Here is a 21,323-nt window from a genome sequence, read left to right as displayed (position 1 = left end):
TGACTGAACATGGACCTCAGAAATACATTGTGTGTTCTCGTTTTATGGAAATATAATCTTCCATAAAAGGCAAGATTAGAAAGACAGCCCATGCAGAACGAGGGGGGGGGAGTTGTTGATAAGTAACTTTGAGCTTTAGGTGTTTGCTCAGTATCAGGAAACTGAACGCACGGTAAACAAATGAAGGCGGCCCCAGTGTTAATGACACTATTCCTCCACTTCTCTGTCTCGAAATTAGTGACACACTTTCTAACACTTTATTCATACACTCATCAATACTAAATATGGTCATAAAATAAATGTCCTAAATACAAAGTCCAATATGTGTGTCACTTTACTTTAGGTTAGTTTTAGTGCTTATAGTTGTATGTGTATTACTGATATCTCTTACATGATGTTTTTCTTGTTCAGTCTCTGCAATGTCCATATTGCTCCTGTTCTAGGACATGTCTCCACACCAGTTGTATGCATGACTTTGCTTATTAGATCTTAAACCGAAATAAATGCATGTTTATTTCGATAGAGCTAACATATATGTATTTGTACTTAATTGGATTTATTTCTTGTCCTTGGGTTCAAAGATTCAAAGGCTTTAATTTGTCATATGCACAATTGCTACAGCGTAGTTCTGTCAATGAAATCTGAAGTCTCAGACTCCTCCAACAAGGCAACCTCTATATACTTAAGACATACAAAGACTGCAAGAAGAACTATAAATACAATTGTGCAAAAGAGTGGCGCAAGGGACCCAACAGTGCAAGTAAAATGCGGAACGAAGTTAACTTTATACATGTAAAATAGAATGATGCACAGAAGGTCAAATTAAATACTGTACAGTGGGTTCAGAGAGTTAAGGATTACAGTTTGCACTGACTACATTTTCTCCGAATGCCTTATCCTGAATACCTGCGTTCCACAGGGATACGTTCTAGCTCCCTTCATGTTCTCTATATATTACAATGAAGAAAAATATGACAGCAAAGACCTGGAATATTATTTAGACCCTCGTTGCCTGCATTCAGGATGTTTACAATTCCATATTTCATACAGATGATTGTGAAATAGGCCATTCTAAATAACAGGGACTATTACTTGTGGTACTTTTTGATGCTAAAACCTTTATATTTCATAGTATAGCATGAGTAGAAGGTACAATATTTGTCTCTGGATTGTAGTGGAGTGGAAACATAAAGTGGTAGGAAACTGCTTTCAGCAAATCACCAATCAAAGCACCTTCACACCTGGTTCATTAGCTGCTTTCACACCAAGTACTTTGCCGTACTTAGTGCCCAGCACTTAGACCCCGTTCACACGAGGACGATACGGGTTGTATCCGCATAGTTTCTCTTGCGTATAGCCCTTTTGTTTACACAAGGCCGTACCAAAACGATAGAAACGGACCCCGCAAACAATAACGGGTCCCAAGGTGGATAGATCTGCAAACGGAACGCTCTAGGGGGAAAAACGGCTCTGTGTGTCCGCCTCTATACGATCAAATAGCCCCGCCTCCCTCTCCCCCCGCCTCCCTCTCCCCACATCTCCTGCTCAGAGATCAGCTGCTGGGCTGTCAGAAGAGGGGGAGGAAAAGAGAGGCTCCGTTTATCATTCTTATATTGTTATATAGAGTCATTATCAATTTATTTTAAAGCTCAATAAATAACAAAGACCTTTGACCGGCACTTTTCTAATTTTGTCCAGAAGATTTAAACTTTAACGGACATGTTGACCGGCGGAAAAAAATGTTAACGGAAACTCTACCGCATGGTGGGCTAATGCTAATGCTAATAATGCTGATGCGAGGAAATAAAATGGCGGCTTCACAAAAACTTTTCAGAGTTTTACGGGGCGTGGTTTGCAATTCGCCCAGCCAATCAGAAATTGGAACTTTTTTCTCCCGAGGATTGTACCACCTCTCTAGCAGGCACTGAAAATGGGAGTAAAAGTTCTCTGAACCAAGTACTCTTTTTGGTGTGAGCGCAACATTTCAGGCACTAACGGAACTAAACGTGAAAAGTACGGTTAAAAGTGCTCCGGTGTGAAAGCGCCTAATGGCAGCTTCCAAGTCCTAGATGTGAGTAACGGTTCCAGTTTTCCAGTCAAAAATGTAACTGAAACCCCGCCCCTTTTTGTCGGCAGTTAAAGTTGCAATGATATCATGTTTATTAGCCTTTCTTTGTCCATTTCGTTATGTGAAAGATATGTGTGCAAAAGAATATTGCGTTGTTATCAACAGGTATTGCTAACGATGCTAACGCAGTCAACTCGATTAGCCAAGAAAATACAAATAAAAACAAGTTAACATAGAAAAAGACAGGTATAAAATACAATTAAAAAGTTCAATTTCAGTGTAAGATATGAGTCATTGTGTGCTTTAATTAAAAGCAGGATCCTGAGATTTTGGGCCGACCTGCAGTTTTCTGGGAGTTTTATCCAAATATCTGGAGGATTTTACACTAGACTCTGCTTCTCTTTTATTAGTTTTAACTATTGGGAGAGAAAGTAAACCTTTCCCAGGAAGTGAAGCTAGAAACAGTCATTGATAATATTCTCAACTTTCAAAGTAACTCAGACTACAGATAGAAAATTCTCTCACAGGAAAATGGCTTCATTTGTCACAGGAACAAGCTGACCTGGTGTTGCATATCTGAATACTTCACACTGTGAGAAGTAGAGCTAAGCTACCCGTGGGAGGATTGTAGTTTGGTTAGCCACAGCTAACTAGAAAGAGGCAGTTGAAAATAAAGATCAAATTGGCCATAAAAATTATAACAACATGAAATAAAAAGCAAAAAAGAAGGGCCCACAAGTTTAAATGTCATACATAAACCCTAAAAACAGAATGTCCTTAGAATTTGTTTCTGTTACGGCCGAGGATTTGTTGTTTTGTTTTACAGCAAAACCCACAAATGTAAATAGTTCGATCTCTTCGCAAATTGAAATGAACTTTCAGGAAGCCACAACAAATACCCTGTGCGTGCATGCGTGTGTGAGTGTGTATTTGGCTGTCTGTGTGTGTGTGTGTGTGTGTGTGTGTGTGTGTGTGTGTGTGTGTGTGTGTGTGTGTGTGTGTGTGTGTGTGTGTGTGTGTGTGTGTGTGTGTGTGTGTGGCCTAGCATTACTATACTTGTGGGGACCTAAATCTGTTTACACAGTCACGTGTGGGGACTCGCCTCCCTTATGGGGACAAAATGGAGGTCCCCATGAGGGGAATCATTAATTTTAGGATAAAGACTTGGTTAGGTTTAGGATTAGGGTTAGGCATGTGTTGGTTATGGTTAAGGTTAGGATAAGTCTCCAGGAAATGCATGTAAGTCAATGTAATGTCCCCTGAAATGATGTATACATGGTATGTGTGTGTGTGTGTGTGTGTGTGTGTGTGTGTGTGTGTGTGTGTGTTTGTTCTTCTTGTGTGTCAGTCATCCACACCAATCAGAAGTGCTGTGCTCCACATGTACCAGCCATTGTTAACCAATCAGAAGTGGCCCATGATAGAAGGTGATAGACAGATTGATCCAATCACCTGCCAAGTGCTTCTGAAAGTGCCTGCCCTTTCCAAATGGCTTCCAAAGGAGCTTTAGATGGTTTGGTGAAACCATCTGAGTCAGGTTAGTAATGCTCCATCACGTGTTTCTATTACAGGGTGAATCTTAAACTGAAGCTTGACTTTAAAGCAACCCAACGGAAGCTTCCTGTAAGTTTAGTTATTTCACTCGTAGCTCGAGCTGCGGGGCGCTAGAGACGGGAGCACGTTGATGCAACCTTCCTAGCCGGAGATATGGCCGCATTTTACAATAAACTTCTGTTGGGTCGCTTAAAAACAAATATCGCAAATCGAATCGTGTGTGTTGCGGTTGTTTTTTTGTGTTTTGGTTTGTTTGTAATTATTTTAAGCTTACATATACATATGTATTCTGCATTTTGTATATCTTGTAAGTTATTGCTGTTATCTTATTTGTATTGTGCACTTTTAGTTTAGAACCTATAAGACAAGTTAAATATAGAATGATCTTATTTAAATAAAAAGGATAGCATGCAATACAAGCTGTCATCCATCCGCGCACAGGGCAATACTTTATGGTTTCCATGGTATTGTTATTAAAACATTTTGGTGACCTTATCCTTTACCAGCAACCATATGGCTCAAAAGGTCATATGTGTATTTCTAAGGTCATATCCAGTCTCGACAACACAGCCATTGTTTTTATTTCTTTTTTTGGTGACCTTCCATGACCTTTCTCACGTTTTGTGCAATAATATATTGTGCAACTGGATTGTGTTTGCGCAGTTGATACAGAAATTATTTTTGATAGTCACTTCATGAATTAGGCAGCTTGAAAAGAGGTAACGTATCTAAAAGCAGTTTCGGCAACTTACTTTTGGGCAGAGTCCTGCATCGGGTCGGGTACCCGCGGGTACCCGACGGGTGACCCGCAAAAAAGGTGATTCGCGGGTGGTATTTTTTCAAACGCTTTTTTCCGGGTTCGGTTCTGGGTAAAACAAAGATGATGCGGGTCGGGTCGCGGGTATTGCATAATAAATATATTAAAATAATAATAAATTAGTTTAATGTTTAAAATCCTCAGACCTCTCCCCCGCGGGACCGCGCATAATCATAACCTCTGCAGCGCATCAATCTGCTGCTGTGCGCGCCACATTCGAAATGGCTGAGGTGAAGCTCTCTAGCGGAGAATACAGCATTTTCAATAACACTTCCTCAAGAGCGAAATCCAACGTCTGGGAGGCTTCTGGTTCCTAGATGGAGGAAATAACCAACATCCCACGCTTTCTGAGACAAATATGAAACTGCGTGTGTTAATAATTGCACGTTTTCACTGCTCATATGCTATGCGGGTTCGGGTCGGGTTGCGGATCTTGTGCCGACGGGTCGGGTCGGGTTGCGGAACTAATTGGCAATATGTGCGGGTAGCGGGGCGGGTTCGGTATTGCACGTCGCGGGTGCGGGGCGGGAGCGGGTCTTGAAAATCAGACCCGTGCAGGACTCTGCTTTTGGGTATTACTATTTGTATACTTGAAATATTAAATTCCTCACTGTAGGTGCTGTATGAATGAAGACACTTGCTGTGGTGTAAGTAACTAAGAACATGTATTCAAGTTATGCACTTAAGTATCATTTTGGGGTACTTGTACTTGAGTCTGCATTTCTGCTACGTTCTACTTTACTTGTAGTGACTTTGAACATAAATACTCCTGTTAACATGTCCGGCAGTGGCTCAGTCCGTAGGAGCTTGGACTGGGAGCCGTAGGGTCGCCGGTTCAAGTCCCCGACCAGACCTAAATATGGACTGTGGACTGCTACTTGGAGAGGCCCCAGTTCACCTCCTGCCCTGCCGTGGTGCCCTTGAGCAAGGCACCGGACACCCCTCACTCCCATTGCTCCCCGGGCGCTGTGCAATAGCTAGTACTAGACTCCTGGTACTACTATATATATATATATGTTCTACTTTTTAATGTACTCCATACTGACACATTACAACAACACTGAATAAAACAATATTCCATATCATATAAAACACATTCATAAAAGACATTCTGCACAATGAGTACTTTTGCTTTTGAAACCTGAGTACATTTAGCTGATAATACTTCTGTACTTTGACTTAAATAACATTAAAAACCAGGACTTTTACTTGTAATGGAGTATGTGTAGATTGTGGCATTAATAGTGTTATCTTCACGGTCTACAGTATATTCTCTACTTTTTAATGCCGTTTTAATTCTACTTTGAGATGTTTAATTTCCAGTATTGTTTATTTCTACTCTTTGATTTCTATGTGCAATGCCTTGTTTTCTTTGTATGCTGCTGCACTGAAAAATGTGCCAATTTGGGTTCAATAAAGTACATCTTATCTCTTATCTTATTAGTACTTAAGTAACGGATCTGAGTACTTTCCCACACCTGGATAATTGTGTATCTTAACAAGCTTTAGAAAAACAACATCTTCCGGATAAAGTAATTATATACAGCTAATCATATTTGACAGTAATGTGTTTTTCAAAGCTGCTGCCAACTTGCATCCTTATACAAGTGGCTTATAAGCTCATACTTGTAATACCCAACTGCCTAACTGCCAAACCACAGAAGGATTACTCACGTATTTCCTTAGCAACACGAGCCTCGGATTAAACAATGACAGTAACTGCAAATTGTATGTTTAGAAAAACAGAACTTCCAAACGGCCGTGGTGTCACTTGCATGAGCACTGCCTCTTTATCAGAGGAAGTGTTAGTATAGGGTAGTATTCAAACAAGCCGTGGAGGAAGCCTTCCTCAAAGGCATTTAAGCGTGTACAAATATGTTAGATTTAAAAGATTAAAATCAGTCTGGTTGGTTTTAATTTATATAGCAACAGTAAGTGAGGAAATACATGCAAAACACTATATGCAATAAAACAATACAACTTTAGAGCAAGCCATTAATACCTTCTGCAGCGGTCATTACATATGTCTTCTGATCCATTCATATTCAGTATTTTATGGTGAGTTTGTGATGATTGTCGATGTGTGTGATACTGGAAATGGCTGTTGCAGTGTTGACACTTGCCACTAGATGGAGATGGTGGAGTCCTGCTTATCCTCCTCCAGTATCATGAGGGCACTGACTACAAGGCCGATACAACATATCAGATTTCTATATGAAAGATATCCCTTTCTTCCAGTAGCAGGCAACATTTAAAACCACTACGACAACCACACATCATACAGACTATGTCTTTATGCAATAACACGACTATATGTCATTTACACTCCTTGCATTCTTTGATATGCTGCTGCGAGTAGCGCAACATTCACTGTTATGTCCAAAATAATACATATACAACTTCAACACCTTTATAGTTTCACTTCACTTAAAAAATGCTGCCACTTATTTGTAACCATGGATGTGTACTTACTGTATACTTACTTGTCTTTATGTTTCTAATGTCTGCCGGTCTATAATTAAAATGCTAGCTTGCTCCTTTTAACATTTGCTTTTAATCTGTGTTGTTGCTTTTGCTGTTAATCTGGAAATGTCGCAGCTGCGGGACTAATCCAATATGTCTGATAACTACTGCTAATGTGCATACTGTCATTTGAGTCCCTGTCTGTCAGTACTGGGATTCCTCTTTTTATCCTGCTTTCTGTAAGTTCCCATCTTCTACATATCTTGGTATTTCTTTCAGGGATAAACTGCCAGACATTTTGGATGTCTCAGCTGTTAAAAAAAGTGGCAGCAGTGAAAGAGTTAACCCTGGAAATTACATCATCCCCTTTCTCTGCCCTTTCCCATCTCCTCCCTCTCCTCCCCTCCTCTCTCCCCTTCTGTATGAAAGGGAACCCTCCAACACTTCCAGAGCCTCACTCTCGCAGAAACCACACACACACACACACACACACTGATTGAGGCCTAGACACGGAGATACAGGCGGCTGCCAAATCATAATCAGTGTTTCCCTCCTCTGAGTGAGGCCAAATCTCTGTTTTCTAACATGGAGCTGCACAAATCCTTCCACCTGGGCGACGAGAAACACCAGATGCTGAATCTGAACCGACGCCTGGAGACTTACCTGAGCCGGGTCAAACTCCTGGAGCAGGAAAATGCACTTCTGGAGAAAGAGATCGAGGCGATGAGGTGCAGTAATCAGGGAGTATCTTCACGGAGGAAGGGCCTGGAGGAAGAGATGCTACAGGTAAGATAAGATTCAAGGCTTTTATTGTCATTGTATACATAGCTACAGTTTAGATATGACAATGAACATCTGAAGTCAAAGGCTCCTCCAACAGTGCAATACAATAACACAGATAAAATAGTGCAAGTAAATACAAATAAAATAGAATATAATAGTGCAAGAATACTCTATATACAAGTAATTGGAATATTGATAAGTTGCAAACAGATGAATGTTATGGATGTTCTTCCAACAGTTCAGGTGTTTAATATCCTCATGGCCTGTGGGGTGAAACTGTCTCTGAGTCTGATGGTTTATGAGAAGATAAGAAGTACTCTATTGATCCCAATGTGGGACATGTTTGCGTTGCAGCCATAAAAAGACAAGGCATTGTAGATTGGAGAAATTAAAAGACTAGACATGAACAATTCAAAATGATCTACCTAATTACACGTTCGAAAAATAGAAATAAAATAGCATTACAAAAGTAAAAAATAATCGATACGGCTTGTGGCGATATTGAATCGATCCATGGATCAGGATGCAAACACAGGTAGGTGGAAAGAGAGAGAACTATTCGAAGCAGGAACAAAACAGCGTAATATACCATCTGACAAAGGCCTGTGCTATAGTGCTTCAATTAACTGTTCTTTATAATATACTCAGATCAATAGCAGACAGAGATGTTAAGTTATAAATCAAGGGTTTTTATTATTATTTACAGCAGGGGTGAGGAACCTTTTTCCTTTACATTTTTACAACATCCTCCGAGGGTCGTGTAAATGATTGAACTCAACCTCTGCTTAAAAAAACTAAAATCACAGCCCATTCATTTCTCCTTTCTTTCATTCTGTGCAAAGAAAAAGCAACCAATCCAGATATCTCACCATGACTCACGCATGCATGAATGTGCACGATTGACCACCAAAACAGAAACTTTGTAAACTCTTCGGTTCTCCACGAATTACACAAGTGAGCGTTAAAAAAGCGGGAGGCGCCGAAAAGCGACTAATTTGCATCACTGAGACGCCAGGTATCGATATGTTATTAGATAAACGATAGCATATCCATCCGAAAGTTGGTCGTACACTTGACTGATGATTTTCATACACAAAGACAAAAAACAACTAATGCATTTAAGCTACATCCATATTAGCATTACTTTAGCATAGCATTAAACAAGTGAACTTCAAATAGTTAGCCAAGTTAACAACTTAAGACACAAACGACATATTTATATAACAGTTAACACTAACCTTGTGCCTCTTTGGGGTGCTAATACTTAAATGTAAACTTCATGTTTTGATATCGCCGTATTTAAATGTAGATATCTCCGTTAATATATGTACTTTATCTCCGTTCTTGATCCGTCAAGTTTTAGCTTTGGGAATAGTAACTTCCTGTTAATAGCGCAAAGTCACCTTCAACATAAAAGCATGTCTGAGTAAAACAGGAAGTTAAGCTAAATTACACTTCAGACATGTATACAACTGCAATGAAAGTAACACAAACACTTTTCAGGTTCAACGAACACAAATTGGGTTATTTACATGAACTATTCATATTGCAAATCCAAATAAAAGTTTTGGTACCAATTGCTTTTTCAATCCACTACATGTTGCTGAGCTTTTTGTTGTGCGGTCATGGCCATGGGTAAAGTCAGTGGGATTGGCAGGAAGTTAGTCCAAACAAAGATGGAGTCAGAGGAGAAAGAAATCAGAAATGCGCCCGTCACGTTTAAATCAAAGGTGTGAAATTATTTGGGATTTTTTAACCAGGAAGGGAAAACAGGCATGGATATGAGCCATGTGATTTGCAATATCGCAATATATCTTATCGTGGGGAGCCTTGTGATTCCCTTTGTTACTGTACTTAAGTACATTTTTCTGGTATCAGTACTTTACTCCACTACATATTTTTCTGACGACCTTTTACTTTTACTTCTTGCATTTTGAACCCAAATACCTGTACTTTCTACTTCTTACATGTTGAACACAAATACCTGTACTTTCTACTTCTTACATGTTGAACCCAAATACCTGTACTTTCTACTTCTTACATGTTGAACACAAATACCTGTACTTTCTACTTCTTACATGTTGAACACAAATACCTGTACTTTCTACTTCGAACACAAATACCTGTACTTTCTACTTCGAACACAAATACCTGTACTTTCTACTTCTTACATGTTGAACCCAAATACCTGTACTTTCTACTTCTTACATGTTGAACTCAAACACCTGTACTTTCTACTTCTTACATGTTGAACCCAAATACCTGTACTTTCTACTTCTTACATGTTGAACTCAAATACCTGTACTTTCTACTTCTTACATGTTGAACACAAATACCTGTACTTTCTACTTCTTACATGTTGAACCCAAATACCTGTACTTTCTACTTCTTACATGTTGAACACAATACCTGTACTTTCTACTTCTTACATTGGTGAACCACAATACCTGTACTTTCTACTTCGAACACAAATACCTGTACTTTCTACTTCGAACACAATACCTGTACTTTCTACTTCTTACATGTTGAACCCAAATACCTGTACTTTCTACTTCTTACATGTTGAACTCAAACACCTGTACTTTCTACTTCTTACATGTTGAACCCAAATACCTGTACTTTCTACTTCTTACATGTTGAACACAAAGACCTGAACTTTCTACTTCTTACATGTTGAACACAAATACCTGTACTTTCTACTTCTTACATGTTGAACTCAAATACCTGTACTTTCTACTTCTTACATGTTGAACTCAAATACCTGTACTTTCTACTTCTTACATGTTGAACACAAATTACCTGTACTTTCTACTTCTTACATGTTGAACACAATACCTGTACTTTCTACTTCTTACATGTTGAACTCAAATACCTGACTTTCTACTTCTTACATGTTGAACTCAAATACCTGTACTTTCTACTCTACATTTGACTCAAACCTGTACTTTTCTAACTTCTCACATGTTGAACCTGTACTTTCTACTTCTACACGTTGAACCCAATACCTGTACTTTCTACTTCTTACATGTTGAACACAAATACCTGTACTTTCTACTTCTTACATGTTGAACACAAATACCTGTACTTTCTACTTCTTACATGTTGAACTCAAATACCTGTACTTTCTACTTCTTACACGTTGAACCCAAATACCTGTACTTTCTACTTCTTACATGTTGAACTCAAATACCTGTACTTTCTACTTCTCTCATTTTCCAAACAGCTGGTTCCTTTAGTCTGAATGTGTGTTTGGTGCGTGATCATTATTCTTTAGAGTCATTGCGTGCCTATTGATTTGAACACGATCCGTGTATCCATCATTTCCTGGTCTTCTCTAAAGAAGAGGGACCAATGGAAACGTTGTCATGTTGTCGTTGTTCAGCATGGAAACATTCATTAGCTAACAATGACATTATTGTTCTATGAATATAAAGGGAGGTCAGGTACTCTTTAAAACAGCTGCTAGTTATGGGTACTTTTTACTGAAGTACATTTCAAAGCCTCTTGACTTTGACTTGAGTAAAGAAGTTTAGTCAGTACTTCTACTTTTACCAGAGTATTTTAAAACACGAGTATCTGTACTTCTACTTGAGTAAAGGATGTGTGTACTTTTGCCCTCTCTGCCTGTAGGTGAGGCTGGAGATGGATTCAGCCTGGAGGGAAAGTGTTTTCGCAGAGAAGGAGGTCTGCAAGGTGGCCGAGGAGCTTCAAAACCTGGATTTTCAGCGGCAGAGGGAGGCTGAGGCCCAGCTGGACGCCAGGAAGAAGCTGGAGCAGAGCAGGAAGGAGCTGGAGGAGGAGCAGAGGGCTCAGATGTGGCTCCGGGAGAGGTGAATCAGCTGGAACACGAGATGATGCACCTCATCCAAACCCATCAGGAGGACGTGGGCCACATGGAGGCCGAGATGAGCCGCTCCAGAGCCAACATGACCCCCATGTTGGCTCAGAGAGGAAACCACACTCTAGACCTCCTTCAGGTGAGACCAGAGGTGGGAAGTAATGGAGTACAAATACTTTGTTACTGTACTTAAGTACATTTTCCTGGTATCAGTACTTTACTCCACAACTTTTTACTTTTACTTCTCATTTCATTACATTTATTAGAGCACTTTTCCGAATGCTCAAAGCGCTTTACATTCCATATTACACATATCAGACATGTAACAGTGAATACAGCAAATTAGGGTGTACTTTTTACTGAAGTACATTTCAAAGCCCATACTTCTTTACTTTTCCTTGAGTAAAGAAGTGTAGTCAGTACTTCTACGAGTATTTTTAAACACGAGTATCTGTACTTCTACTTGAGTAAAGGATGTGTGTACTTTTTCAATCTCTAGGTGGGACAGGATTTCTCGCAGAGGGCAACCAGAGCCTGGCAGGTGGAGGCGGAGGTTCATCAGACTCAGTTAGATCAGCTGGAGGAGACACTGAACCAGAGCAGGAGCCGCCTATCAGAAGTGAACAAGGAGAGGAAGGAGAGCGAGATGAAGCTCAGAGCTCTGGAGAAGGAGATGGACTCGGCTCGGGACGTCAGGAAGCATCTGGAGAGGAACGCCCAGCAGCAGGGAGACGGATACAGAGAGGAGATCCAGACACTACAGGTGAGAGCATCCACACCTGCTGGAAAACATCCTGATCTGCCATCTGTCTAAACATCTGTCATAAAGCCTGGGCTACGTACTCTCAATGTGTCTTTGGCTGTACACAAAGGCATATGGCATGAAAACAACAAATGATCAATTCACTAAAGAAAACTTGAATGAAACGACTCATTAGTTAAGTAAGAAGGATCAATGTTAATGCATTGTTTGTACATGTATTAAATAATTGTTTCAGGCTTCAAATAGACGTTGTATTTATATATAAAATATATCCTATATAGTATGGAGAGATAAAACACAAGAACTCAAATTTGACTTTTGTTCTTTTTTACTTTTAGAGAAGTTGTGATAAATAACTTCTGAGAATTTAGGAACGTGTTGAGTTAAATAATCTTCACATTGGCATCCAGTGTTACTTGTTAAGATGCAATCTCTCTCTCAGGGTTTTACGTGTCAGAAATAGACACTGTCTGAAATAGAGAAGTGACAGGCCACAGGGGAACAGCTGATAATCTGCACTGAGGTCAGGGAGGAACAATGAAGTCGAGATACCCTAACCGGTAACATGACTGGTCAAGGCTTAAAAATATCTCACATTAAAAGGTATTGTGCTCATGGTAAATGCTCACATCCTTTACAAAGTAGAAATGTTACAGTCTAGACATACTCCATTACAATTATATTCAAAGTCAATTGCAGAGAGAAAGTCCCTCTGGAGGAAACACAGGATTGCAGAGAATCAAGTTTATTTCCAGGTACGTTTACACATACAAGGAATTTGCTTTGGTGTCTGGTGGTGCGAACATAAACAATCTAAAAAAATTCGAAAGTAAATCAAATATATATAAGTATAATACAAAATAAGTATTTTTAAGAAACAATTTAGCATTAAAAAAGGATGCTGAAGACAAGTATTTACACCAACAAATGGGGAATGGGAATGGGAAACCCCAAAAGGCTGAAAGGGGCCCTTTAAATCCTTTAAAATGTGCCAGACACCAAGTGTTTAAGGAGCAGGTGTGAGTTATTCCCTCAGAAAGCTAATTTAAATTCTGATTGAATGAAAACATTGGTATGAAAGGGGCAGGGGGCGGGGCTACATATTTATAGGCTGGGGTTTGTAAGGATTAGTTCTGGGTCACAGTGAGGTCTGAGGGGTGAAGTACCCAAATAAAGAACGTTTGAATTCAACGCTGCCTCCTCCTCAGAGAGGTCGTGCTAATACCAGCACTGATGCATGTACTGTCAATCAATCAACCAATCAATCAATGTGTATTTAGCCCAATATCACAAACGTTACATTTGTCTCAGTGGACTTCACAGTGTGTACAGAATATCAGTATGACAATACGACACCCTCTGTCCTTAGACCCTCTGTCCTTAGACCCTCTGTCCTTAGACCCTCTGTCCTTAGACCCTCACATCGTACAAGAAACACTTCCAGAGAAATCCCACAGTTGACCCCACTGTGATGAAAACAAACCATAACACAACAGATTTACTGTCGCTTTCAGCAAACACAACCCAACACAAAAACTGTTTGTTTACCACTTCACTGTGAGAATGCATTCATACCTTTTTTTAACCGCTTCCTCTTCCTGCTTCCCTTCCTGTTTTGTCAGGAGCATTGGGAGAGCCTGGAGGCGGAGAGAGAGGAGCTGAGCGATCACATCGATCATCTTCTCCTGGAGAACCGAGGCCTGCAGCAGCAGAAAGTGGCTCTGGGCCTGGAGGTGGCGACGTACAGGTACAAAACACTGCTTTAAGCACCAAGGAACTGTGAACCATACAGTATGTAGCATTGTCAAGATATGAGCGGTCAAATATCAAGAATAGAGACCAAGACCAACCAAACATTCCTGAGTTTCAGCTGCAGGGTTAAACAAGAAACAGTGCAGGGCTTTAGAGTAGTGGCCAAACTGTGGTACTACATCTTTAAGGGTTTGTCAGGTGATTGCCCTGGTCCAAAAAAAACTCTTCCCAATATAGACCAACATCAAATAAATTCCCTTTTAATTTAAGTAACTTCTCAAATCCAGAGTTATCCAAGAGCTGAGACCAAGCGGCTGTATTAAAGGAATCACTATAGTGTTCTTGCTGTTTGCTGCATGGATGCAGAAGATCACGGTTCAAGGTTCAAGGTTCTTTATTGTCAAACTAACATAGCTACAGAGTCATTATGTCGTTGAAAATCTTAGGTCACAGGCTTCTCCAACAATGCAACACAATATTAAAGCAATATTAAAGTATATTATATTAAAAGTAATACCAAAGAAAAATAGTTGTAAAAAAAGTGGAATAGTGCAATACGAGTCTATATGCCAGTTATTGGAATGATATATTAGATCATAGGTAAATAATGACTAGGTAGCAGATGAATGTTGTGAAATTGTTTCAGCAGTTCTGGTAAATGTTGAACTCGGAGGCCAAACTTTGTGTGCTTCATTGAGTCACAGGAACAAACTGGGCCCTTCCAGCATCTATTGGGTGAGAGACTGAGAGGTGGGTTCATTACATGCTCTGAATGTTCCAGGACAGCCGTCACCACGTCTTCCCTCTTGTACATTCACAATCACAGCTGATCAATACCTGATAGTCGATACAGAGAAAAAAGGCATTACTCCTAAAAGGTACGCGGTAGAATGTGCAAAGATGGGACCTATTTGGTTTAGCTTAGGCAATAAACATTATATTGATAAAGTATAGGGTTGGGATTTCTACAAGTGTCTTCTTTTCTTTTTGAGCAAAATAAATGTACATTTTTAAAACATGCTTGCTTAACTTCACTGTATTGCAAAGTTCTATCGTTAATAGTTACACACCTCTCAGCTTTGAGCTCTGTTTTCTTTCCCATCAAAGACATTGTGATCAATGGGTGAGAACTAGCTCTTATGATATGACTGTCGTTGTGATCACAGGATTGAAATGAAAGCGGAGATGAAGAATTGACGGAGATATGTTTCCAGCCTTTGTGCAGCTTTCATGATAACGGTGTCGTTCAGATAGTGTCACTGTTGGCGGCCCGCTGCGATTGAAAGTATTAAAGCTTCACTCGGTGGATGGTCTAAAGATATCACATGTTTGATGTCAGACGTGTGTGGGAGGAAGGATGCATCTCTTCTACCAACGGATTTGAGATGTTTGGTAAAAGCCGCCTCCCTCATGGGAGCTGACTCAGTCCTGAGTTTTCCTACATTGTTTATCTTCATGATGACTTGCTCAAATGATATCACGCTCACATGGAAACACCCAGCTGCAATTTGATTTATCCAACACTGGACATACTTGTTTTTCCAAGATAGTCACCATCTCCATTAGTCAGTTATAATGCAACATGGAGGATCTGCAGCTTATGTCGGTCTTATATCAAAGTTAACTAAACACTTTTACGTTCTCGGACGCATTTGGTGAAAAAAAAAGCTTGTTGAAGACATGCATTGGGCTTTAGAGAGTCGGGATGTACTTTTTGACCATTATCTGACCTTATGCAGATTAAACCATTTTTATTTAAATTTATTTATCCTTTATTTATCCAGGAATGTCCCATTGAGATACAAGATCTCTTCTTCCAGGGAGTCCTGACCAACACGGCACACAACAAGTTTCAACATAAAACAAGGGCATTAAACAAAAAACATACAATTCAAATATAAATACAGAAGGCCATTTGTGCAAGAAGCATAATCACATCAGCATCAGGTCAAACAGTTCCATGTTTCATGAAGGGCTAATCGTAGCATACCTTTAAAAGCATTTACAGTAGGAAGTGCCTCGAGACAAAGTTTTACTTGCAGCGTATTCCATAAAAAGGGAGCATAGTGGGAGAATGCAGCTTTACCAAGCTCTGACTGCATCAAAGGAACATTTAAAAGCATCCCATTTGCTGCTCGTCTGGTTACAAAATCTAATAGGCAGACTGATACTTAATGATACATATCTTTAACTGCAGCCCTGTTGGAACATTGTCTCCAAGGTATCAGGATCCAAACATGTAAACACGACAATGGGAGTTGCAACCCCTGACATCAGCATCTGATTATCATTGCAACTCTGTCAGCTGTGATTTAGAGGATTAGTTTGACCCATTGTAACGCTGCTGCTCAGTAACAGGGTAGACAAACATCGATGGGAGACTTTGTCCAATACAGATCCGTCCACAGCGGGTGCAGCCGCCTGAGCTAAAGGTCACTCATTGAAACAGCAGCCTCTGATGTCTTGGGACGGATTATCTTATACATTATGTAGCTCTATAGTGGTGTCTCCTTTCTCCTGTTCCCCCGCTCATTCTCTAAATATTGACCCCTCGCTCCTCAGTGAGAAGATACCGATTTATGAACGATGGGAGTCTAGGATAGCAGAGGAGAGCCTGAGGGGGGAGGAAAAACTAGAGGATACATTTCAATGTGATTCACGGCACATGGAACTGTTGCCGTGCCCAGATTTATCATGTAATTGTATTTTAAAGATTAAAAAAAGGCCACGCATGCAGCTAATTGTATTATGTGTTGGAATGGAGGCTGGTGTGGTCCACATGTTTGAATGGAGACAGAGATATTAGTGCTGCATGGGCTAATCATAATATGTTTCTGTGTGTGTGTGTGTGTGTGTGTGTGTGTGTGTGTGTGTGTGTGTGTGTGTGTGTGTGTGTGTGGGATTAATGGTAGAGGTGTGTGTGCTGCAGATGGCTCCTCAATGGCCCTGTCCTTCATTACCATAACAACAGTCCGTTCCTGCTGCTCAAGAGCAACAAAAGTCACCCTGCTCACAAATCGCTCCGTGTGCAGCATCAACTCCAATTTACAAACCCTACATGTATCACATGGTGTGTGTAAAAGATGCAAATGTTAAAAAAAATGTTCTTGATGTTCTTGTTGTTTGTCTCTACAGAGCTTTGCTGGACGCTGAAAGCCTCAGGGGAGATATCTCTTTGTCAAATCATCCGAGAAACATCTCAGGTACTTAAAGTAAACAGCGTTAATACATCACTGCATAAAAACCTCTTCTTTATCTGCACTGTCATATGTAAGGGAATAACTAAAAGCTCTCAGAGCAGGAGACATGTTTGATACAGTTGGTAATCTCATTAGTTTGGTGGGAGCTGAGGTAGGCACTTTGGGTCCTGTAATGCAAGACAGTCCCCGAAGGTTATTGAGCCAAATGGCTTTGCTTTCCGGCAACTCAGACATCGGCGAAAGGAAAGGACGATCAATATTTCCCCATTAGTGTCCACCCTTCATATGTTTTAATAATGTGGAAGGATGGAGGGTTCTCCACAGTATCTCTGTCATGTTAAGATGACTTGGGATGGTTTCAAATACAAGTGAAAGCTGTGGAGAAATCAAATATCTATGATACTGTAGATTTAGCTGTAAATGTTGCATAGAAATTGGTTTGAACCAAAGAGATGTCAATGCAAGTCATTATTATTACTACAGTAGCTCAGTTTATTGTGTATTCATGAGCTCTTGTCCTCCACAGATGCAGGTTTCAGTCCTCGGGGGGTTACAAAGAATTACCAGAGCCAGATGTCCACTCGCCACAAAACCACTTCCCTTTCATCTGTCCGCGGTATAACAGGAAGAAGACCAACAGCGATCAATTCAACACCAACATGGAGTAGAAAACATGTTACCGTCACTGAAACTCCAAAGACGTCTACAAAATCTACGTATGAAGACACAACAAAGTCAACATGGGTCACCCCTTATCCCAAAATACTGCATGATGGAGCCATTGAGAATTTCAGACCACAAGAGGTTCAAGAGAAAGTCACCTACGCCGAGCCTCTATCACCTCCCAATGAGCAGGAGGCTGAAACAACACCAGTGGACAAGGAAGGTGAAGAGGACTGGAATGTTGGTGTAAAGCCTCGTGAGGAAGGATCTGTTATCAAGTCAGTTGTCAGCTATCAGGTTGAGTCCGCTCTCAGCAAAGAGCCAGCCTTTAATGAGGAGGTTAGTCAGCATCAGTTCACCGCTCCTAGTCTTACACCATACCATGTCAAAATGTCCGAAGAGCACGGTGGCTTCTCAGATGACTCGGAAAGGGATGTGCCTTTTGGAATCCCACAGAACCAGCATGCTCCAATTGAAGCGTGGGTAGAGAAAGAGTGGAAAGGCAAGGAACAAGAACATGTGCGGGAGGAAAGGTCAGATTCTGAAGCCGAGGCGGTAATTGAACCAAACTATGATTCAAGGACCGGAAGTCAAAGGTCTGAATGTGAGCCTGAAGAAAACGTGTTCAACATCAGAGAGGAAATCACCCGTAAGGAGGATGCAGTCGAGATGAGGCAAGAAATCGGCGGTTCTATAGAAAGAACAAATGAACTGGAGGATAGGTTGTACCCTGACGGAGAAGAGATGGACACATGGGATAGTGTTATAGAAAGGAAGGTTGATGTGAAGACAGAGGATGGCGTAAATAAGGATGAAGAGAAGCAAAAGCACGCCGAACCAGAGGAAGATATATCAGCAAGAGATCATGAGAAGAGAGAAATGAGGCAGGGTTTTGCCACAGATGTGCAGCAGGACAACAACGTGTCCTCTGCAATGATGGACACACAAGTGGATGATGAAGGAAAGCATGCTGTGTTAGACCAAGACGACAAAGAAGAGGATGAAGAGGAGGATTCTCAAAACGTCTCTGTGTCATGGCGGACGGAGGTGGAGAGTGACAGCTACGCTCAGGAAAACACTCTCGCCGACACTCGTCCTCTGATTCGATACAAGAGCGATGAGTGTGACGCTAACACTCACGCCTCACACCCGGAGGAGAGCGAGTGCAGTGAAGGTGAGCAGGAAAAGAAGATCGGAGAGTTGGGATCGTGGAGCGAAGGCAAGTCCAAGAGATTTGGAACCATGGAAGACATGTGTGAAGAAGTGGAAGGAGAAGCATTGGACGAGGACTATAATCTGGGATATTCTCACATTGGAGACCGGGATGTTGAGCAGGCTTCACTGGTGAATAAAGAAGAAAGGATCGGGAAAGTCAGTGAGGGACATTCGGAGGAAGCACCTGAAGAACTGACCAAACCAACGGCACCAACATATGTGGACTACGACGAGGAGTTGGAGACAGACAGACTTGTGGAACAGGAATTGGAAAACTTGGCCACAGACAGCTACAGCGCTCACTTTGCTCAGCAGCAGGTCAGTGAGAATGAGGAGATGCAACATCTGGAAATGCCGGAAAAAGAAGATGCTGGGAAGTATTTTCGTGCAGAGACTGAAGTGAGAGTAAACCACCAACTGGCATCTTCCACTACCATTATAGATCAAGCCTACGAGAGGTTCAGTGATTGGCCGGTAATGCCTCAAGCTTTGGATGATGAGGAGGTTCAGAATAAAGATCGTGAGGCTCCAGGGAAAACAGAGGAAGAGGATGAACACAATGCATCCATGGTGACACATGCTGATGTTACCGAAGATTACCCTGACTTTACTGACTATATCAGAAGGCCAGACATGGAAGAAGTCAAAAACTCAGACGATCCAAAGTCTGTATTAGAGGTAATATCAGATCAGGAAGTCTTGCAGGATGTGAAAGAGGTTGCACCTGTGAAATCATCCAATGAATCCCAAGAAAGTCTAACTGAGGATGTGACAGAATCTCAGGAATTCCCGCAAGTTCCAGAAACAGCTGAATGGGAAGTTCTTGAGAACCCAAGTGAGGATTCAAGAGATCAAAGTGCAACATGTGAGAATGTGACTGAACAAGCTGAAGGTTATCTGCACGATGACGGAGTTAGGACACATCAAGAGAAGCCTTTAGAGATGTCCCCCGACAGTGTTCCTGATGAAAAAGAAATCTTTGTAACGAAGGACTTAAAGAATGACTTCTGGTCGTCCTCCTTGGAGACCGGTGCCACCTATCAACCAGATGATGCCCGTAACGAAGCAGCGGAGCAAACCAATCAGAATCTAGGGTTTGCTGACAATATGGTTTGGGGGAGTTCGGAAAATGTGGATAACTGGATCTCCAGGGAGGATATTGACTCGTCTAAAACCCTGTCCGCGAAGAAAGAGCATGAGCAGATGCATTCGGAGGTGAAGCAGGTGTTGGGTAGACATGTCGTTGAGGGGGAGGGGGTCCATTCTGACGAGTCTGACGCAGAGGAGGAATCCTGGTCCTCTGAGGGGGAACCGGTTTAAAAAGTAGTCAAAATGTTGAGCTAAACCAATTCTAGACCTCTTCAGTGTTAAGTCTGTATCCTGCCTTTAGTTTGAAAACCAAAGTTGTGCCTTGGTGCGCACATCAGCGGCGCTTATGTGCCAATTCTGTCTCTAAAGATACTTGCCACCTTTCCTTACTGACATATTCGACTAACCATGTTTTCTTTTAGCATTATCATTAAAACTTGTGTAGTCTCTCGGTGTGCATGCTATGGAGGAAGGTTTTTGCATGATGGAACGAACAAAGAATGTCATTTGAAAGTCGATGCATTGCTGCTTAATCTGATTGTACGGACTGATGGGAATCAATGAGACCAGAAGGGGAGGTTTTCTGGTAGAGCTGCTATTTCACGGTGTTTCAAACCAACAGTTATCTCATTGAACTGGACAACAACGGACTCGTCGTTGCGTGTTTAACATCACGAATACCTGGTTGTAAAAGGTTATGGTAACACACATTGGCTTGGATAAGCAAAATGTTTTTATTTGACTGTTAGACTTTTTATTTCCATCTATCAAGTTATTATTGCGGTACATTTATACTCCAAAATAAACAGTAGATTGATGATGACAGGATCTGAGTCTCTTTGTTTGAACGCTTCACATCTTGTGTACACAAATATACATGTGTTTATTTGTTGACTATTGAACCGTCTATGTGTCTTCTGGAAAGCTGAGTTTGAATCGTTAACAGCTGATATGATATTTTTATTCTATTGCAATCGGTTAGCTTTTCTTAAACAAATAGAAATGTTGGCAACTCAGTGAGTTCAAGACTTTTGATATGTATTGCATACGGACAAAGGTAATACTTTTTACTGGGCCGTAATTTCTTAATTATGTCGGATTTGTGTCCAATTTATACG

General features: G+C 40.9%; 1 protein-coding gene across 1 annotated transcript; it reads left to right on the top strand.

Moving 5' to 3' along the window:
* The first annotated feature begins 7,332 nt into the window (after nt 1-7,332).
* Nucleotides 7,333-21,031, top strand: nes (nestin). Its single transcript, XM_034203030.1, is given in 7 exon segments — nt 7,333-7,688; nt 11,316-11,511; nt 11,514-11,662; nt 12,023-12,286; nt 13,909-14,033; nt 17,174-17,241; nt 17,765-21,031. Coding segments are annotated over 7 exon segments (3,675 nt in total). The 5' UTR covers nt 7,333-7,487; the 3' UTR covers nt 20,437-21,031.
* The last annotated feature ends 292 nt before the right edge of the window (nt 21,032-21,323 follow it).

The sequence above is a fragment of the Gymnodraco acuticeps genome, unplaced genomic scaffold (genome assembly GCF_902827175.1).
Source record: "Gymnodraco acuticeps unplaced genomic scaffold, fGymAcu1.1, whole genome shotgun sequence".
Taxonomy (NCBI): Eukaryota; Metazoa; Chordata; class Actinopteri; order Perciformes; family Bathydraconidae; genus Gymnodraco; species Gymnodraco acuticeps.
This window is presented reverse-complemented; position numbering and strand designations above follow the sequence as displayed.